This window comes from Agelaius phoeniceus, chromosome 3 (assembly GCF_051311805.1).
Source record: "Agelaius phoeniceus isolate bAgePho1 chromosome 3, bAgePho1.hap1, whole genome shotgun sequence".
Lineage (NCBI taxonomy): Eukaryota > Metazoa > Chordata > Aves > Passeriformes > Icteridae > Agelaius > Agelaius phoeniceus.
In genome coordinates, this window is record NC_135267.1 from 452,032 (window position 1) to 464,884 (window position 12,853).

The 12,853-nt window shown below is 66.2% G+C and overlaps 1 protein-coding gene across 3 annotated transcripts in view; it reads right to left on the bottom strand.

The window, feature by feature from the left end:
- DNMT3A (DNA methyltransferase 3 alpha) overlaps positions 1–12,853 on the bottom strand; it is a 55,751-nt gene that overhangs the window by 22,988 nt on the left and 19,910 nt on the right. For 2 of the 3 annotated variants that reach the window (XM_077176400.1, XM_077176401.1), the window contains exons 4-6: positions 5,673–5,997; positions 2,035–2,084; positions 1,056–1,202 (exon numbers count right to left, since the gene is read on the bottom strand). In XM_077176400.1, the coding sequence (XP_077032515.1) occupies positions 1,056–1,202; positions 2,035–2,084; positions 5,673–5,997 (522 nt within the window). The remainder of the gene's footprint in view (positions 1–1,055; positions 1,203–2,034; positions 2,085–5,672; positions 5,998–12,853) is intronic. The other variant, XM_077176402.1, reaches the window with a different exon arrangement.

The window sequence follows — 12,853 nt, forward strand, 5'->3', positions numbered from 1 at the left end:
TGCTGAGAACGGGGTGAGGGGTGTGACGGGGACCCCACAGAGCCCCTGTCCCTGCTGCCCACGAGCAGCTGCCAGCACCAGGGCTGCCCCCTGCCTGTGCCAGGCTCCTGCCACGAGCCGGGCTGTGGCACATGCCTCTTCCCCAGGAAACAGGCAGGAACGGGGGGCACATCCCACCCTGCGGGCAGGAACGGGGGGCACATCCCGGGGCAGGAATGGGGGGCACATCCCGGGGGCAGGAAAAGGACGGCTGGCACATGCCCCGGGAGAAGGACGGGTCCACTGCCCGTGGCTGCCAAGAGAGGGCAGCCCCGGGGGCACAGGGGTGAGGAACAGAGCTGGGGGGCCAGGCTCAGGTGCCAGTGGGGCAGCAACACCACCGGCAGCACAGAGCACCCCTTCCACCAGCCCCGTGTGCCCACCTGAGCTTTGTGTGTGCCCACTGTCCCCTGTGTGCCCGGCCAGCCCCGGCCTGGGCTCTGTGCCACCATCCCCAGTCCTGGCCCAGGCTCTGAGCCACCAACGCCAAAGGACCCTGGGGGCTCGCTGTCCCCATGTACCCACCCTGCTGATGCCATGGGACCCTCGGGGCTCGCTGTCCCCATGTACCCACCCTGCTGATGCCATGGGACCCTCAGGGCTCGCTGTCCCCATGTACCCACCCTGCTGATGCCATGGGACCCTCGGGGCTCGCTGTCCCCACGTACCCATCCCGCTGATGCCATGGGACCCTCGGGGCTCGCTGTCCCCATGTACCCACCCTGCTGATGCCATGGGACCCTCGGGGCTTGGTGGCCCCGTGTGCCCACCCTGGTGGTGCCATGGGACCCTCAGGGCTCGCTGTCCCCATGTACCCACCCCGCTGATGCCATGGGACCCTCAGGGCTCGGTGGCCCTGTGTGCCCCCCCCAGTGATGCCATGGCAGCCCCAGGGCTCAGTGCCCCCCCTCTGGTGCCATGGGACCCTCGGGGCTTGGTGCCCACCCCGGTGGCGCTGTGGCAGCCCCAGGGCTCAGTGAGCCCGCGGTGCCCACCCTGGCGGTGCCAGCCCTCACCTCCCTCTTCCAGCGTGCCAGCCACTCGTCGCGTTTCCTCTTGCTGATGTAGTAGGGGTCCCCTGCCTGGAAGGTGTGCCGCTGCATCGGCCGCTGCCGCAGGCTCGACTCCCAGCCCAGCCCGCCCCGGAGCCGCCCCCGAGAGCCCTGCGGGAGAGACGGGGCTGAGGGCACTGCCAGGGCACTGCCAGGGCACTGCCAGGGCACTGCCAGGGGTGAGGGCACTGCCAGGGCAGAGAGAGAGAGAGGGCTGAGGGCACTGCCAGGGCACCGCCAGGGCACTGCCAGGGCTGAGGGCACCGCCAGGGTACTGCCAGGGGGAGAGACAGGGCTGAGGGCACTGCCAGGGCACTGCCAGGGCACTGCCAGGGGGAGAGACGGGGCTGAGGGCACTGCCAGGGCACTGCCAGGGCACTGCCAGGGGTGAGGGCACTGCCAGGGCACCGCCAGGGCACTGCCAGGGGTGAGGGCACTGCCAGGGCACTGCCAGGGCTGAGGGCACTGCCAGGGCACTGCCAGGGGTGAGAGAAAGAGAGGTGAGGGCACTGCCGGGGGTGAGGGCACTGCCAGGGCAGAGAGAGAGGGGTGAGGGCACTGCTGGGACCTGACAGGGGCTGAGCTTGGGGACAGCACAGGGGACACAGTACATGGGACAGCACAGGGGACAGGGCACAGGGGGCACAGCACATGACCTGGAGGCCATGGCATCACAGCTGCACCTTGGTGGGCACCACTGGCACCATCCAGGCACGGATCTGCCTGGGGATGAGGGAGCAGGGGGAGATGGTGACCATGGGCAGAGGAGCACCACACTGCCTGCTGGGCTGTGGGGCTGTGCCACCTCCAGGGATGGGCTGTGGGGCTGTGCCCATCTCCTGGGTGCCTGTGCCCATCTCCTGGGTGTGCTGTGCCCATCTGGGATGTGCTGTTCCCATCTCCTGTGCCCATCCTTGCAGGGAGCAGGCCAGGCCGTACTTGCCTCCATTTTCAGGCTGTCGAAGTTGTTGTTTTCCTCCTTCTCGTCCTTGCCTGCCCACGGAACAGAGAGCGACTGTCAGTGTTGGTGTGGGGCTGGGACCCCCACCCGGGACTCCAGGGGGGAGAGGGGTCCCCCCAGCCCTTCCAGAGCCCCCCAGCCCGTCCAGAGCCCCCCAGATCCCCCCAGGCCGGGCAGGGGTCGCGGGGGTCGCTCCCGGGTGGGTGCAGCCGCTGCCCCGGCGGGTTTGGGGAAGGGGAAGCGGCGCAGCCCCGCTGCTGCTTCCTGTGCTCGGCACATCCGCGCCGCGGCTCTGCCGAGAGAGCGAGAGAGAGCTGCCAGGAAAGCGGCTACAAACAAACCCCGGGGCTTCCGGGGCTGAGAACCGCCGGGGAGCGGGGGCGGCGGCGACAGGGGGCTCACACCCACTGCTGGCACCCCACAGGCTGGCACGGGCACGGGGGTGGCACAGGGTGACACTGGGATGGTGCCCTGCAGGCTGGCACAGACCCTGTGTGACACTGGGATGGTGCCCTGCAGTGGGCATGGGCACGGGGGTGGCACAGGGTGACACTGGGATGGTGCCCTGCAGCTGGCATAGACCCTGTGTGACACTGGGATGGTGCCCCACAGGCTGGCACGGGCACGGGGGTGGCACAGGGTGACACTGGGATGGTGCCCCACAGGCTGGCACGGGTACTGGGGTGGCACAGTGTGACACTGGGATGGAAGGAGGGAGGGATGGAGGCAGGGAGGGAGGCAGGGATGGAGGGATGGAGGGATGGATGGAGGGATGGAGGGATGGAGGCAGGGAGGGAGGGAGGCAGGGATGGATGGAGGGATGGAGGGATGGAGGGATGGAGGCAGGGAGGGAGGGAGGCAGGGATGGAGGGATGGATGGAGGGATGGAGGGAGGCAGGGAGGGATGGAGGGATGGAGGGACGGAGGCAGGGACGGAGGGACGGATGGATGGAGACAGGGATGGAGGGATGGAGGGATGGATGGAGGGAGGCAGGGATGGAGGGAGGGATGGAGGTATGGAGGGATGGATGGAGGGACGGATGGATGGAGACAGGGATGGAGGTATGGAGGGATGGATGGAGCTCTCTCCCGGCAGCCTCAAGCTCTGCCCGGGTCCCGGCATCGCTCGCACACCGCAGCCCTGTTCCCGCAGCCTCGGCCGGGTCCGTTTGCCCCGGGGCTGCCCGGGGCCGCCCCCGCTCCCCCCGAGTGCGGCTGCGGCTGCGCCTCGTGACTGCGGCAGCATCTGCAGCGTGCGGCTCATCCGTGCATGCATCCAGCCAGCCCTGCCTCTGCCGGCTGCATCCCAGCCTGTCCCAGCCAGCCCTGCCTCTGCCGGCTGCATCCCAGCCTGTCCCAGCCATCCCTGCCTCTGCCGGCTGCATCCTAGCCTGTTCCAGCCATCCCAGCCTGTCCAGCCATCCCAGCCTCTGCCGGCTGCATCCCTGCCTCTGCCGGCTGCATCCCAGCCTGTCCCGGCCATCCCTGCCTCTGCCGGCTGCATCCCAGCCTGTTCCAGCCATCCCTGCCTCTGCCGGCTGCATCCCTGCCTCTGCCGGCTGCATCCCAGCCTGTTCCAGCCATCCCTGCCTCTGCCGGCTGCATCCCAGCCTGTCCTGGCCATCCCAGCCTGTCCTGGCCATCCCTGCCTCTGCCGGCTGCATCCCTGCCTCTGCCGGCTGCATCCCAGCCTGTCCCAGCCATCCCTGCCTCTTCCAGTTCCATCCCTGCCTCTGCCGGCTGCATCCCAGCCTGTCCTGGCCATCCCAGCCTCTGCCGGCTGCATCCCTGCCTCTGCCGGCTGCATCCCTGCCTGTCCCAGCCATCCCTGCCTCTGCCGGCTGCATCCCAGCCTGTCCCAGCCATCCCAGCCTGTCCCAGCCATCCCTGCCTCTGCCGGCTGCATCCCTGCCTGTTCCAGCCATCCCAGCCTGTTCCAGCCATCCCTGCCTCTGCCGGCTGCATCCCTGCCTGTTCCAGCCATCCCAGCCTGTCCAGCCATCCCTGCCTGTTCCAGCCATCCCTGCCTGTTCCAGCCATCCCAGCCTGTCCAGCCATCCCTGCCTGTTCCAGCCATCCCTGCCTCTGCCGGCTGCATCCCAGCCTCTGCCGGCTCCATCCCAGCCTGTTCCAGCCATCCCAGCCTGTCCAGCCATCCCTGCCTGTTCCAGCCATCCCTGCCTGTTCCAGCCATCCCAGCCTGTCCAGCCATCCCTGCCTGTTCCAGCCATCCCTGCCTCTGCCGGCTGCATCCCAGCCTCTGCCGGCTCCATCCCAGCCTGTCCCAGCCATCCCAGCCTCTTCCAGCTCCATCCCAGCCTGTCCCGGCCATCCCTGCCTTTTCCATCTCTATCCCAGCCTCTTCCAGCTCCATCCCAGCTCCCTGTCCATCCGGGCCCTCCCTGGCTCTGCATGGCCGGTCAGTCTGTGATGATTCCAGTCAGGAAGGCCCCAGTGCCAGAGCTGGGAATGCTGAGAAGGCTGTCCTGGGGTCCAGAGGGGTCCAGCCTGTGCTGTGACCTGTGCTCCTGTCCCCGGGCTCACCTGCACGGCCCTCCCTGCAGGTGTCACACTGGGACTCACCTGCACAGCCCTCCCTGCAGGTGTCAGAGCCCTCCCTGCAGGTGTCACAGCCCTCCCTGCAGGTCTCACACCGGGGCTGGGGGTCCCTGAGGGGCTGGGGGGCTCTGGGGGTCCTTGGGGGGCTGAAGGTTCCTGTGGGGCCGGGGGTCCCTAAGGGCTGGGGGTCTCTATGGGGCCGGACATCCCTTGGGGGCTGGAGGTCCCTGGGGGCTGGGGGTCTCTGAAGAGCTGGGGGTCCTTAGGGGGCTGGGGGTCCCTGAGAGGCTGGGGGTCTCTGGGGGTCCCTGGGGGCTGGGGGTCACTGAGGGGCTGGGGTCCCTGAGGGGTTGAGGGTCCCTCGGGTCCCTGGGGGCCAAGGGGGTCCCTGGAGGTCCCTGAGGGTCTCTGGGGGTCTCTGGGGTCCCTGTGGAGCTGGGGATCTCTGGGGGTCTCTGGGGGTCCCTGGGGGTCCCTGGAGGTCCCTGAGAGTCCCTGGAGGTCCCTGAGGGTCTCTGGGGTCCCTGTGGAGCTGGAGATCTCTGGGGGTCTCTGGGGATCTCTGGGGGTCTCTGGGGATCTCTGGGGATCTCTGGGGGTCCCTGGGGTCCCTGTGGAGCTGGGGGTCTCTGGGGATCTCTGGGGATCTCTGGGGGTCTCTGGGGGTCTCTGGGAATCTCTGGGGGTCCCTGGGGGTCTCTGGGGGTCTCTGGGGATCTCTGGGGGTCTCTGGGGGTCTCTGGGGGTCCCTGGGGTCCCTGTGGAGCTGGGGGTCTCTGGGGATCTCTGGGGATCTCTGGGGGTCTCTGGGGGTCTCTGGGGGTCCCTTTGGAGCTGGGGGTCTCTGGGGATCTCTGGGGTCCCTGTGGAGCTGGGGATCTCTGGGGGTCTCTGGGAATCTCTGGGGGTCTCTGGGGGTCTCTGGGGGTCTCTGGGGGGTCTCTGGGAGTCTCTGGGGGTCTCTGGGGGTCTCTGGGAATCTCTGGGGATCTCTGGGGGTCTCTGGTGTCCCCGGGTGCCGCCCCCTGGAGAGCAGGGAGCCCCCCTGGCTTCGCTCTCACCTTTCTCGGCTCCCTCCAGGAGTTTCCTCCTGCCGCGTTTCTTCTGGGGGTCGGAGGGGGCCATGTCGCCCTCGTCGGCGGGCGCGTCCAGCCCCTCCTTGGGCGTGCAGCGGCCGTTCTCCAGCGCCCGCCCCGCCTCCCCGTCCGCCAGGCTCTCCGCCTCGTCCTCCTCGGGCCGGCCGCCCTTGGGGCTGCCCCCGGCCTCCTCGGCATCGCCCTCCACGTCCCCGTTGGGCAGCGGCTCGGCGGGGCTGGCCTCGGGGCACGCCGGGGGGCACTTGGGGACGGCCGCCGTGTCCTTGGGGGTGTCACTGCTCTCCGCCTGCTGGGAGGGGGGAAGAGCTGCGCTTGGTGATGGCACGGGGTGGGGGACAGCAGCACATGGTGCTGAGAAGGGCCAGCCCCACCTCGGGTGTGCCAGGTGCTGCTGCTGGCACCAGGACACCCAGTCCCACCTCGGGTGTGCCAGGTGTGCCAGGTGCTGCTGCTGGCACCAGGACACCCAGCCCCACCTCAGGTGTGCCAGGTGTGCCAGGTGCTGCTGCTGGCACCAGGACACCCAGTCCCACCTCCTCCATGCCAGGTGTGCCAGGTGCTGCTGCTGGCACCAGGACACCCAGTCCCACCTCGGGTGTGCCAGGTGTGCCAGGTGTGCCAGGTGCTGCTGCTGGCATCAGGACACCCAGCCCCACCTCCTGTGTGCCAGGTGTGCCAGGTGCTGCTGCTGGCACCAGGACACCCAGCCCCACCTCGGGTGTGCCAGGTGTGCCAGGTGTGCCAGGTGCTGCTGCTGGCACCAGGACACCCAGCCCCACCTCCTCCATGCCAGGTGTGCCAGGTGTGCCAGGTGCTGCTGCTGGCATCAGGACACCCAGCCCCACCTCCTCCATGCCAGGTGTGCCAGGTGTGCCAGGTGCTGCTGCTGGCACCAGGACACCCAGCCCCACCTCGGGTGTGCCAGGTGTGCCAGGTGTGCCAGGTGCTGCTGCTGGCACCAGGACACCCAATCCCACCTCGGGTGTGCCAGGTGTGCAGGTGCTGCCTGCCAAAGTGACCCTGGGACCAGGACACGGTGTCACAGCAGCCCCAGGGTCAGGACACATGGATGTGATACCCTTGGGACCAGGAGACAGTGTCACAGCAGCCAGGACACGTGGGTGTGTCATGACCATGTCCTCATGAGCAGGAGAGCAGCCCCAGGGCCAGGACACATGGGTGTGACAGCCTCATGAGCAGGACACGCTGCTGTGTCACCCTGAGGACCAGGACACCCCACCATGGCACTCTCGGGAGTGTCAAACACACAGGTGTGTGTGTGAGAGAGACAGGTGTGTGTATGTGACAGGTGTGTGTGTGAGACAGGTGTGTGTATGTGACAGGTGTGTGACACACGTGTGTATGTGACAGGTGTGTATGTGAGAAATGTGTGTGTGTGTGTGACAGGTGTGTGTGTGAGAGAGACAGGTGTGTGTATGTGACAGGTGTGTGACACACGTGTGTATGTGACAGGTGTGTATGTGAGAAATGTGTGTGTGTGTGTGACAGGTGTGTGTGTGAGAGAGACAGGTGTGTGTATGTGACAGGTGTGTGACACACGTATGTGACAGGTGTGTATGTGAGAAATGTGTGTGTGTGTGTGACAGGTGTGTGTATGTGACAGGTGTGTGTGTGTGACAGGTGTGTGTGTGTGCCAGGTGTGTGTGTGTGCCAGGTGTGTGTATGTGCCAGGTGTGTGTGTGTGCCAGGTGTGTGTGTGTGACAGGTGTGTGTGTGTGACAGGTGTGTGTATGTGACAGGTGTGTGTGTGTGCCAGGTGTGTGTATGTGACAGGTGTGTGTGTGTGACAGGTGTGTGTGTGTGTGACAGGTGTGTATGTGACAGGTGTGTGTGCGTGTGACAGGTGTATAAGACAAGTGTGTGTGTGTGTGATGGGTGTGTGTGTGACAGGTGTGTGTGTGTGCCAGGTGTGTGTATGTGACAGGTGTGTGTGTGTGACAGGTGTGTGTGTGTGTGACAGGTGTGTGTGTGTGTGTGTGTGTGTATGTGACAGGTGTGTGTGTGTGTGACAGGTGTGTGTATGTGACAGGTGTGTGTGTGTGACAGGTGTGTGTATGTGACAGGTGTGTGTGTGTGTGACAGGTGTGTGTATGTGACAGGTGTGTGTGTGTGACAGGTGTGTGTATGTGACAGGTGTGTGTGTGTGTGACAGGTGTGTATGTGACAGGTGTGTGTGTGTGTGACAGGTGTGTGTGTGTGTGACAGGTGTATGAGACAAGTGTGTGTGTGTGTGATGGGTGTGTGTGTGACAGGTGTGTGTGTGACAGGTGTGTGTGTGTGCCAGGTGTGTGTTTGACAGGTGTGTGTGTGACAAGTGTGTGTGTGTGTGTGTGTGTGTGACAGGTGTATGAGACAAGTGTGGGTGCGTGTGACAGGCCCAGCCCAGCCCAGCCCTGAGCACCCCAGACAGACCCTGGAGCTGCTGCCACTCCCTCCTGGTGGCCCTGGTGCTGTCCCACAGCACAGTGTGATGCCAGGGTGGCACAGGGTGATGCCAGGGTAGCACAGTGTGATGCCAGGGTGGCACAGCGTGATGCCAGGGTGGCACAGGGTGATGCCAGGGTGGCACAGTGTGATGCCAGGGTGGCACAGCATGATGCCAGGGTGGCACGGTCAGCAGCCAGGGCACGATGCCAGGGTGGCACAGGGTGATGCCAGGGTGGCACAGCGTGATGCCAGGGTGGCACAGGGTGATGCCAGGGTAGCACAGCGTGATGCCAGGGTGGCACAGTGTGATGCCAGGGTGGCACAGGGTGATGCCAGGGTAGCACAGCGTGATGCCAGGGTGGCACAGTGTGATGCCAGGGTGGCACAGCGTGATGCCAGGGTGGCACAGTGTGATGCCAGGGTAGCACAGCATGATGCCAGGGTGGCACAGCATGATGCCAGGGTGGCACGGTGGGCAGGGAACCCTTCCTGCCCGTCCCCAGTGAAGTACAGGTGCCATGGTGTCCCATTTGGTGACAGCCCAGGGGAGGACAGGGTCCAGCTGGGGGCCTTGGTGTGAGCCCACAGTGCTGCCCACTGCCAGGGGCCGCTGGCACTGGGGCACGAGCTGCAGGGGGATGGCAGGTGACAGGCACTGCTTCCTCCCTGAGGGCCCTGACTGGTGCCACAGGGCACGGGACTCCCTGGCCTGTCCCCCCCTGGCCTGACACCCCTGGCCTGACACCCCTGGCCTGTCCCCCTGGCCTGTCCCCCCCTGCCCTGTCCCCCTGCCCTGTCCCCCCTGCCCTGTCCCTCTGTGGGCTGCCTGGGATGGGTCCCAGGACAGGTCCCAGACCAGGATGGGCCCCAAACCAGGATGGGTCCTAAACTGGGTTGGGTCCCAGACCAGGATGGGTCCTCAACCACAACAGGTCCTAAACTGGGATGGGTCCTAAACCAGGATGGATCCCAGATCAGGATGGGTCCCAGATCAGGATGGGTCCCAAACCAGGATGGGTCCTAAACCAGGATGGGTCCTAAACCACAACAGGTCCCAAACCAGGACGAGTCCCAGAGAGAACGGGTCCTAAACCAGGACAGGTCCTAAACCAGGATGGGTCCCAAACCAGGATGGATCCCAGAGCAGGACAGGTCCCAAACCAGGATGGGTCCCAAACCAGGATGGATCCCAGAGCAGGACAGGTCCCAAACCAGGATGGATCCCAGAGCAGGACAGGTCCCAAACCAGGACAAGTCCCAAACCTGGACACTGCTGCACCCCTTGTCCCTGAGGGGTCCCAGTGTCACTCCCCGTGCAGCTGAGGGGCCCCGGTGTCACTCCCCGTGCAGCTGAGGGGTCCCAGTGTCACTCCCCGTGCAGCTGAAGGGTCCCAGTGTCACTCCCCGTGCAGCTGAGGGGTCCCGGTGTCACTCCCCGTGCAGCTGAGGGGTCCCGGCAGCCCTGGCCCCGCTCCCGCCTCTGCCGGGGCCGCATCCGTGCCGAGAACAATCGCAGGGGCCGTGGGGAGGAAACGGCAGGAAACGGGAACAGGAACGGGAACGCCGGAGCTGTGCTCCAGGGCAGGAGTGGGGTTTGGGACACTCGGGGTGGCTCTGGGCTCTGAGGGAGTTGGGGGCTTTGGGGAGGCTGTGGGGTTCAGGGGGGGTGTGGGGTTCAGGCAGGCTGTGGGGTTTAGGGTGGCTGTGGGCTTTGGGGGCTGTGGGGTTCATAAGGGCTGTGGGGTTCAGGCAGGCTGTGGGATGCTGTGGGGTTTGGGGATGCTGTGGGGTTCAGGCAGGCTGTGGGGTTTGGGGATGCTGTGGGGTTTGGGGATGCTGTGGGGTTTGGGGAGGCTGTGGGGTTTGGGGATGCTGTGGGGCTCAGGGATGCTGTGGGGTTTGGGGATGCTGTGGGGTTCAGGCAGGCTGTGGGGTTCAGGCAGGCTGTGGGGTTTGGGGAGGCTGTGGGGTTCAGGCAGGCTGTGGGGTTTGGGGATGCTGTGGGTTTTGGGGATGCTGTGGGGCTCAGGGATGCTGTGGGGCTCAGGGATGCTGTGGGGTTCAGGGATGCTGTGGGGTTTGGGGATGCTGTGGGGCTCAGGGATGCTGTGGGGTTTGGGGATGCTGTGGGGTTCAGGCAGGCTGTGGGGTTTGGGGAGGCTGTGGGGCTCAGGGATGCTGTGGGGCTCAGGGATGCTGTGGGGTTTGGGGAGGCTGTGGGCTTTGGGGGCTGTGGGGCTCAGGGATGCTGTGGGGCTCAGGGATGCTGTGGGCTGCTGTGGGCTGTGGGGTTCAGGCAGGCTGTGGGGTTTGGGGAGGCTGTGGGGCTCAGGGATGCTGTGGGGCTCAGGGATGCTGTGGGCTTTGGGGGCTGTGGGGCTCAGGGATGCTGTGGGATGCTGTGGGCTGTGGGGTTCATGCAGGCTGTGGGGCTCAGGGATGCTGTGGGGCTCAGGGATGCTGTGGGGCTCAGGGAGGCTGTGGGGTTTGGGGAGGCTGTGGGGCTCAGGGATGCTGTGGGGTTTGGGGAGGCTGTGGGGCTCAGGGATGCTGTGGGGCTCAGGGATGCTGTGGGATGCTGTGGGCTGTGGGGTTCATGCAGGCTGTGGGGCTCAGGGAGGCTGTGGGGCTCAGGGATTCTGTGGGGCTCAGGGATGCTGTGGGGCTCAGAGATGCTGTGGGATGCTGTGGGCTGTGGGGTTCATGCAGGCTGTGGGGCTCAGGGAGGCTGTGGGGCTCAGGGATGCTGTGGGGTTTGGGGAGGCTGTGGGGTTTGGGGAGGCTGTGGGGCTCAGGGATGCTGTGGGGTTTGGGGAGGCTGTGGGGCTCAGGGATGCTGTGGGGCTCAGGGATGCTGTGGGGCTCAGGGATGCTGTGGGGCTCAGGGATGCTGTGGGATGCTGTGGGCTGTGGGGCTCAGGGATGCTGTGGGATGCTGTGGGCTGTGGGGTTCATGCAGGCTGTGGGATGCTGTGGGCTGTGGGGTTCATGCAGGCTGTGGGAGCTCAGCCCAGCCCCTCGCTGGCACAGGCCCAGGGTCTCAGGCTCTGTGGGGTGCTGGGCACACCTGGCACAGGCTCCCCCGGGTGCTGCCGGGCGTTGGGCACCGGGACTGGGTGGACAATAGGAGCCGTGCTGGGCAGGGGGTCCTGGGGCAGGACAGTCACCGTGTCCCCTGCCAGGACAGGGACACTGTCCCACCCTGCACAGCCCCATCCGTGCCACGCTGCCAACACCACTGCCAGCCCTGCACAGCTGCCCTGGCTGCCCTGGCACCTCAGCACCCTGCCTGTGCCAGGACCGGAGCCCAGCTCACCAGGAGCCACCCGGGGTGGCCTGTCCCCCTCCTGGCCCTGCTGTCCCTGTCCCTGTCCCCCTCCTGGCCCTGCTGTCCCTGTCCTTATCCCTGTCCCCTCTCCTGGCCCTGCTGTCCCTCTCCTGGCCCTGCTGTCCTTGTCCCTGTCCCTGTCCCCCCTCCTGGCCCTGCTGCCCCTGTCCCTGTCCCTGTCCCTGCTGTCCCTGTCCCCCTCCTGGCCCTGCTGTCCCTGTCCTTGTCCCTGTCCCTGTCCCTGTCCCTGTCCCCCTCCTGGCCCTGCTGTCCCTGCCCCTGTTCCTGTCCCTGTCCCCCTCCTGGCCCTGCTGTCCCTGTCCCTGTCCCCCTCCTGGCCCTGCTGCCCCTGTCCCTGTCCCACTCCTGGCCCTGCTGTCCCCGTCCCTGTCCCTGTCCCTGTCCCTGTCCCTGTCCCCGTCCCTGTCCCTGTCCCTGTCCCTGTCCCTGTCCCTGTCCCTGTCCCTGTCTCTGTTCCTGTCCCTGTCCCTGTCCCTGTCCCCCTCCTGGCCCTGCTGTCCCTTCCTGCCCACCCAGCCGGAGCTTCCTGCAGCTCCAGGCCCTGGGAACCAGCTCTGCCTTTCTGCTGCTCCCTCCCCTGGGCTGGGCCCCTGCCAAGGAGGCTGCTCTGCATGGCCTGAGCCCTCCCTGCTGCCCTGGGGACACCAAGTGACACTGGGGACACTCTCTGAGCCCTCCCCACTGCCCTGGGGACACCAAGTGACACTGGGGACACTCCCTGAGCCCTCCCCGCTGCCCTGGGGACACCAAGTGACACTGGGGACACTCCCTGAGCCCTCCCCACTGCCCTGGGGACACCAAGTGACACTGGGGACACTCCCTGAGCCCTCCCCGCTGCCCTGGGGACACCAAGTGACACTGGGGACACTCCTTGTGCCCTCCTCGCTGCCCTGGGGACACCAAGTGACACTGGGAACACTCCTTGTGCCCTCCTCGCTGCCCTGGGGACACCAAGTGACACTGGGAACACTCTCGTGCCCTCCCTGCTGCCCTGGGACACCAAGTGACACTGGGAACACTCCCATGCCCTCCTCGCTGCCCTGGGGACACCAAGTGACACTGGGGACACTCCCATGCCCTCCCTGCTGCCCTGGGGACACCAAGTGACACTGGAGACACTCCCCGAGGGCATGACGGGGGTGGCACTTGGGGTTGGGGACTCTTGTGCCCATCCCAGCCCAAGGAAGGTGCCCCTGTCACCCACAGGGGTGTCCCTCTGCCAGGCACAGCTGGCACTGGGGATGCTGGTCCAGGAGCCATGGCATGGCTTGGTACTGCATGGCACGGCATGGCACAGCTGGCACAGCATGGCACTGCATGGCTCAGCATGGCACAGCTGGCACAGCAT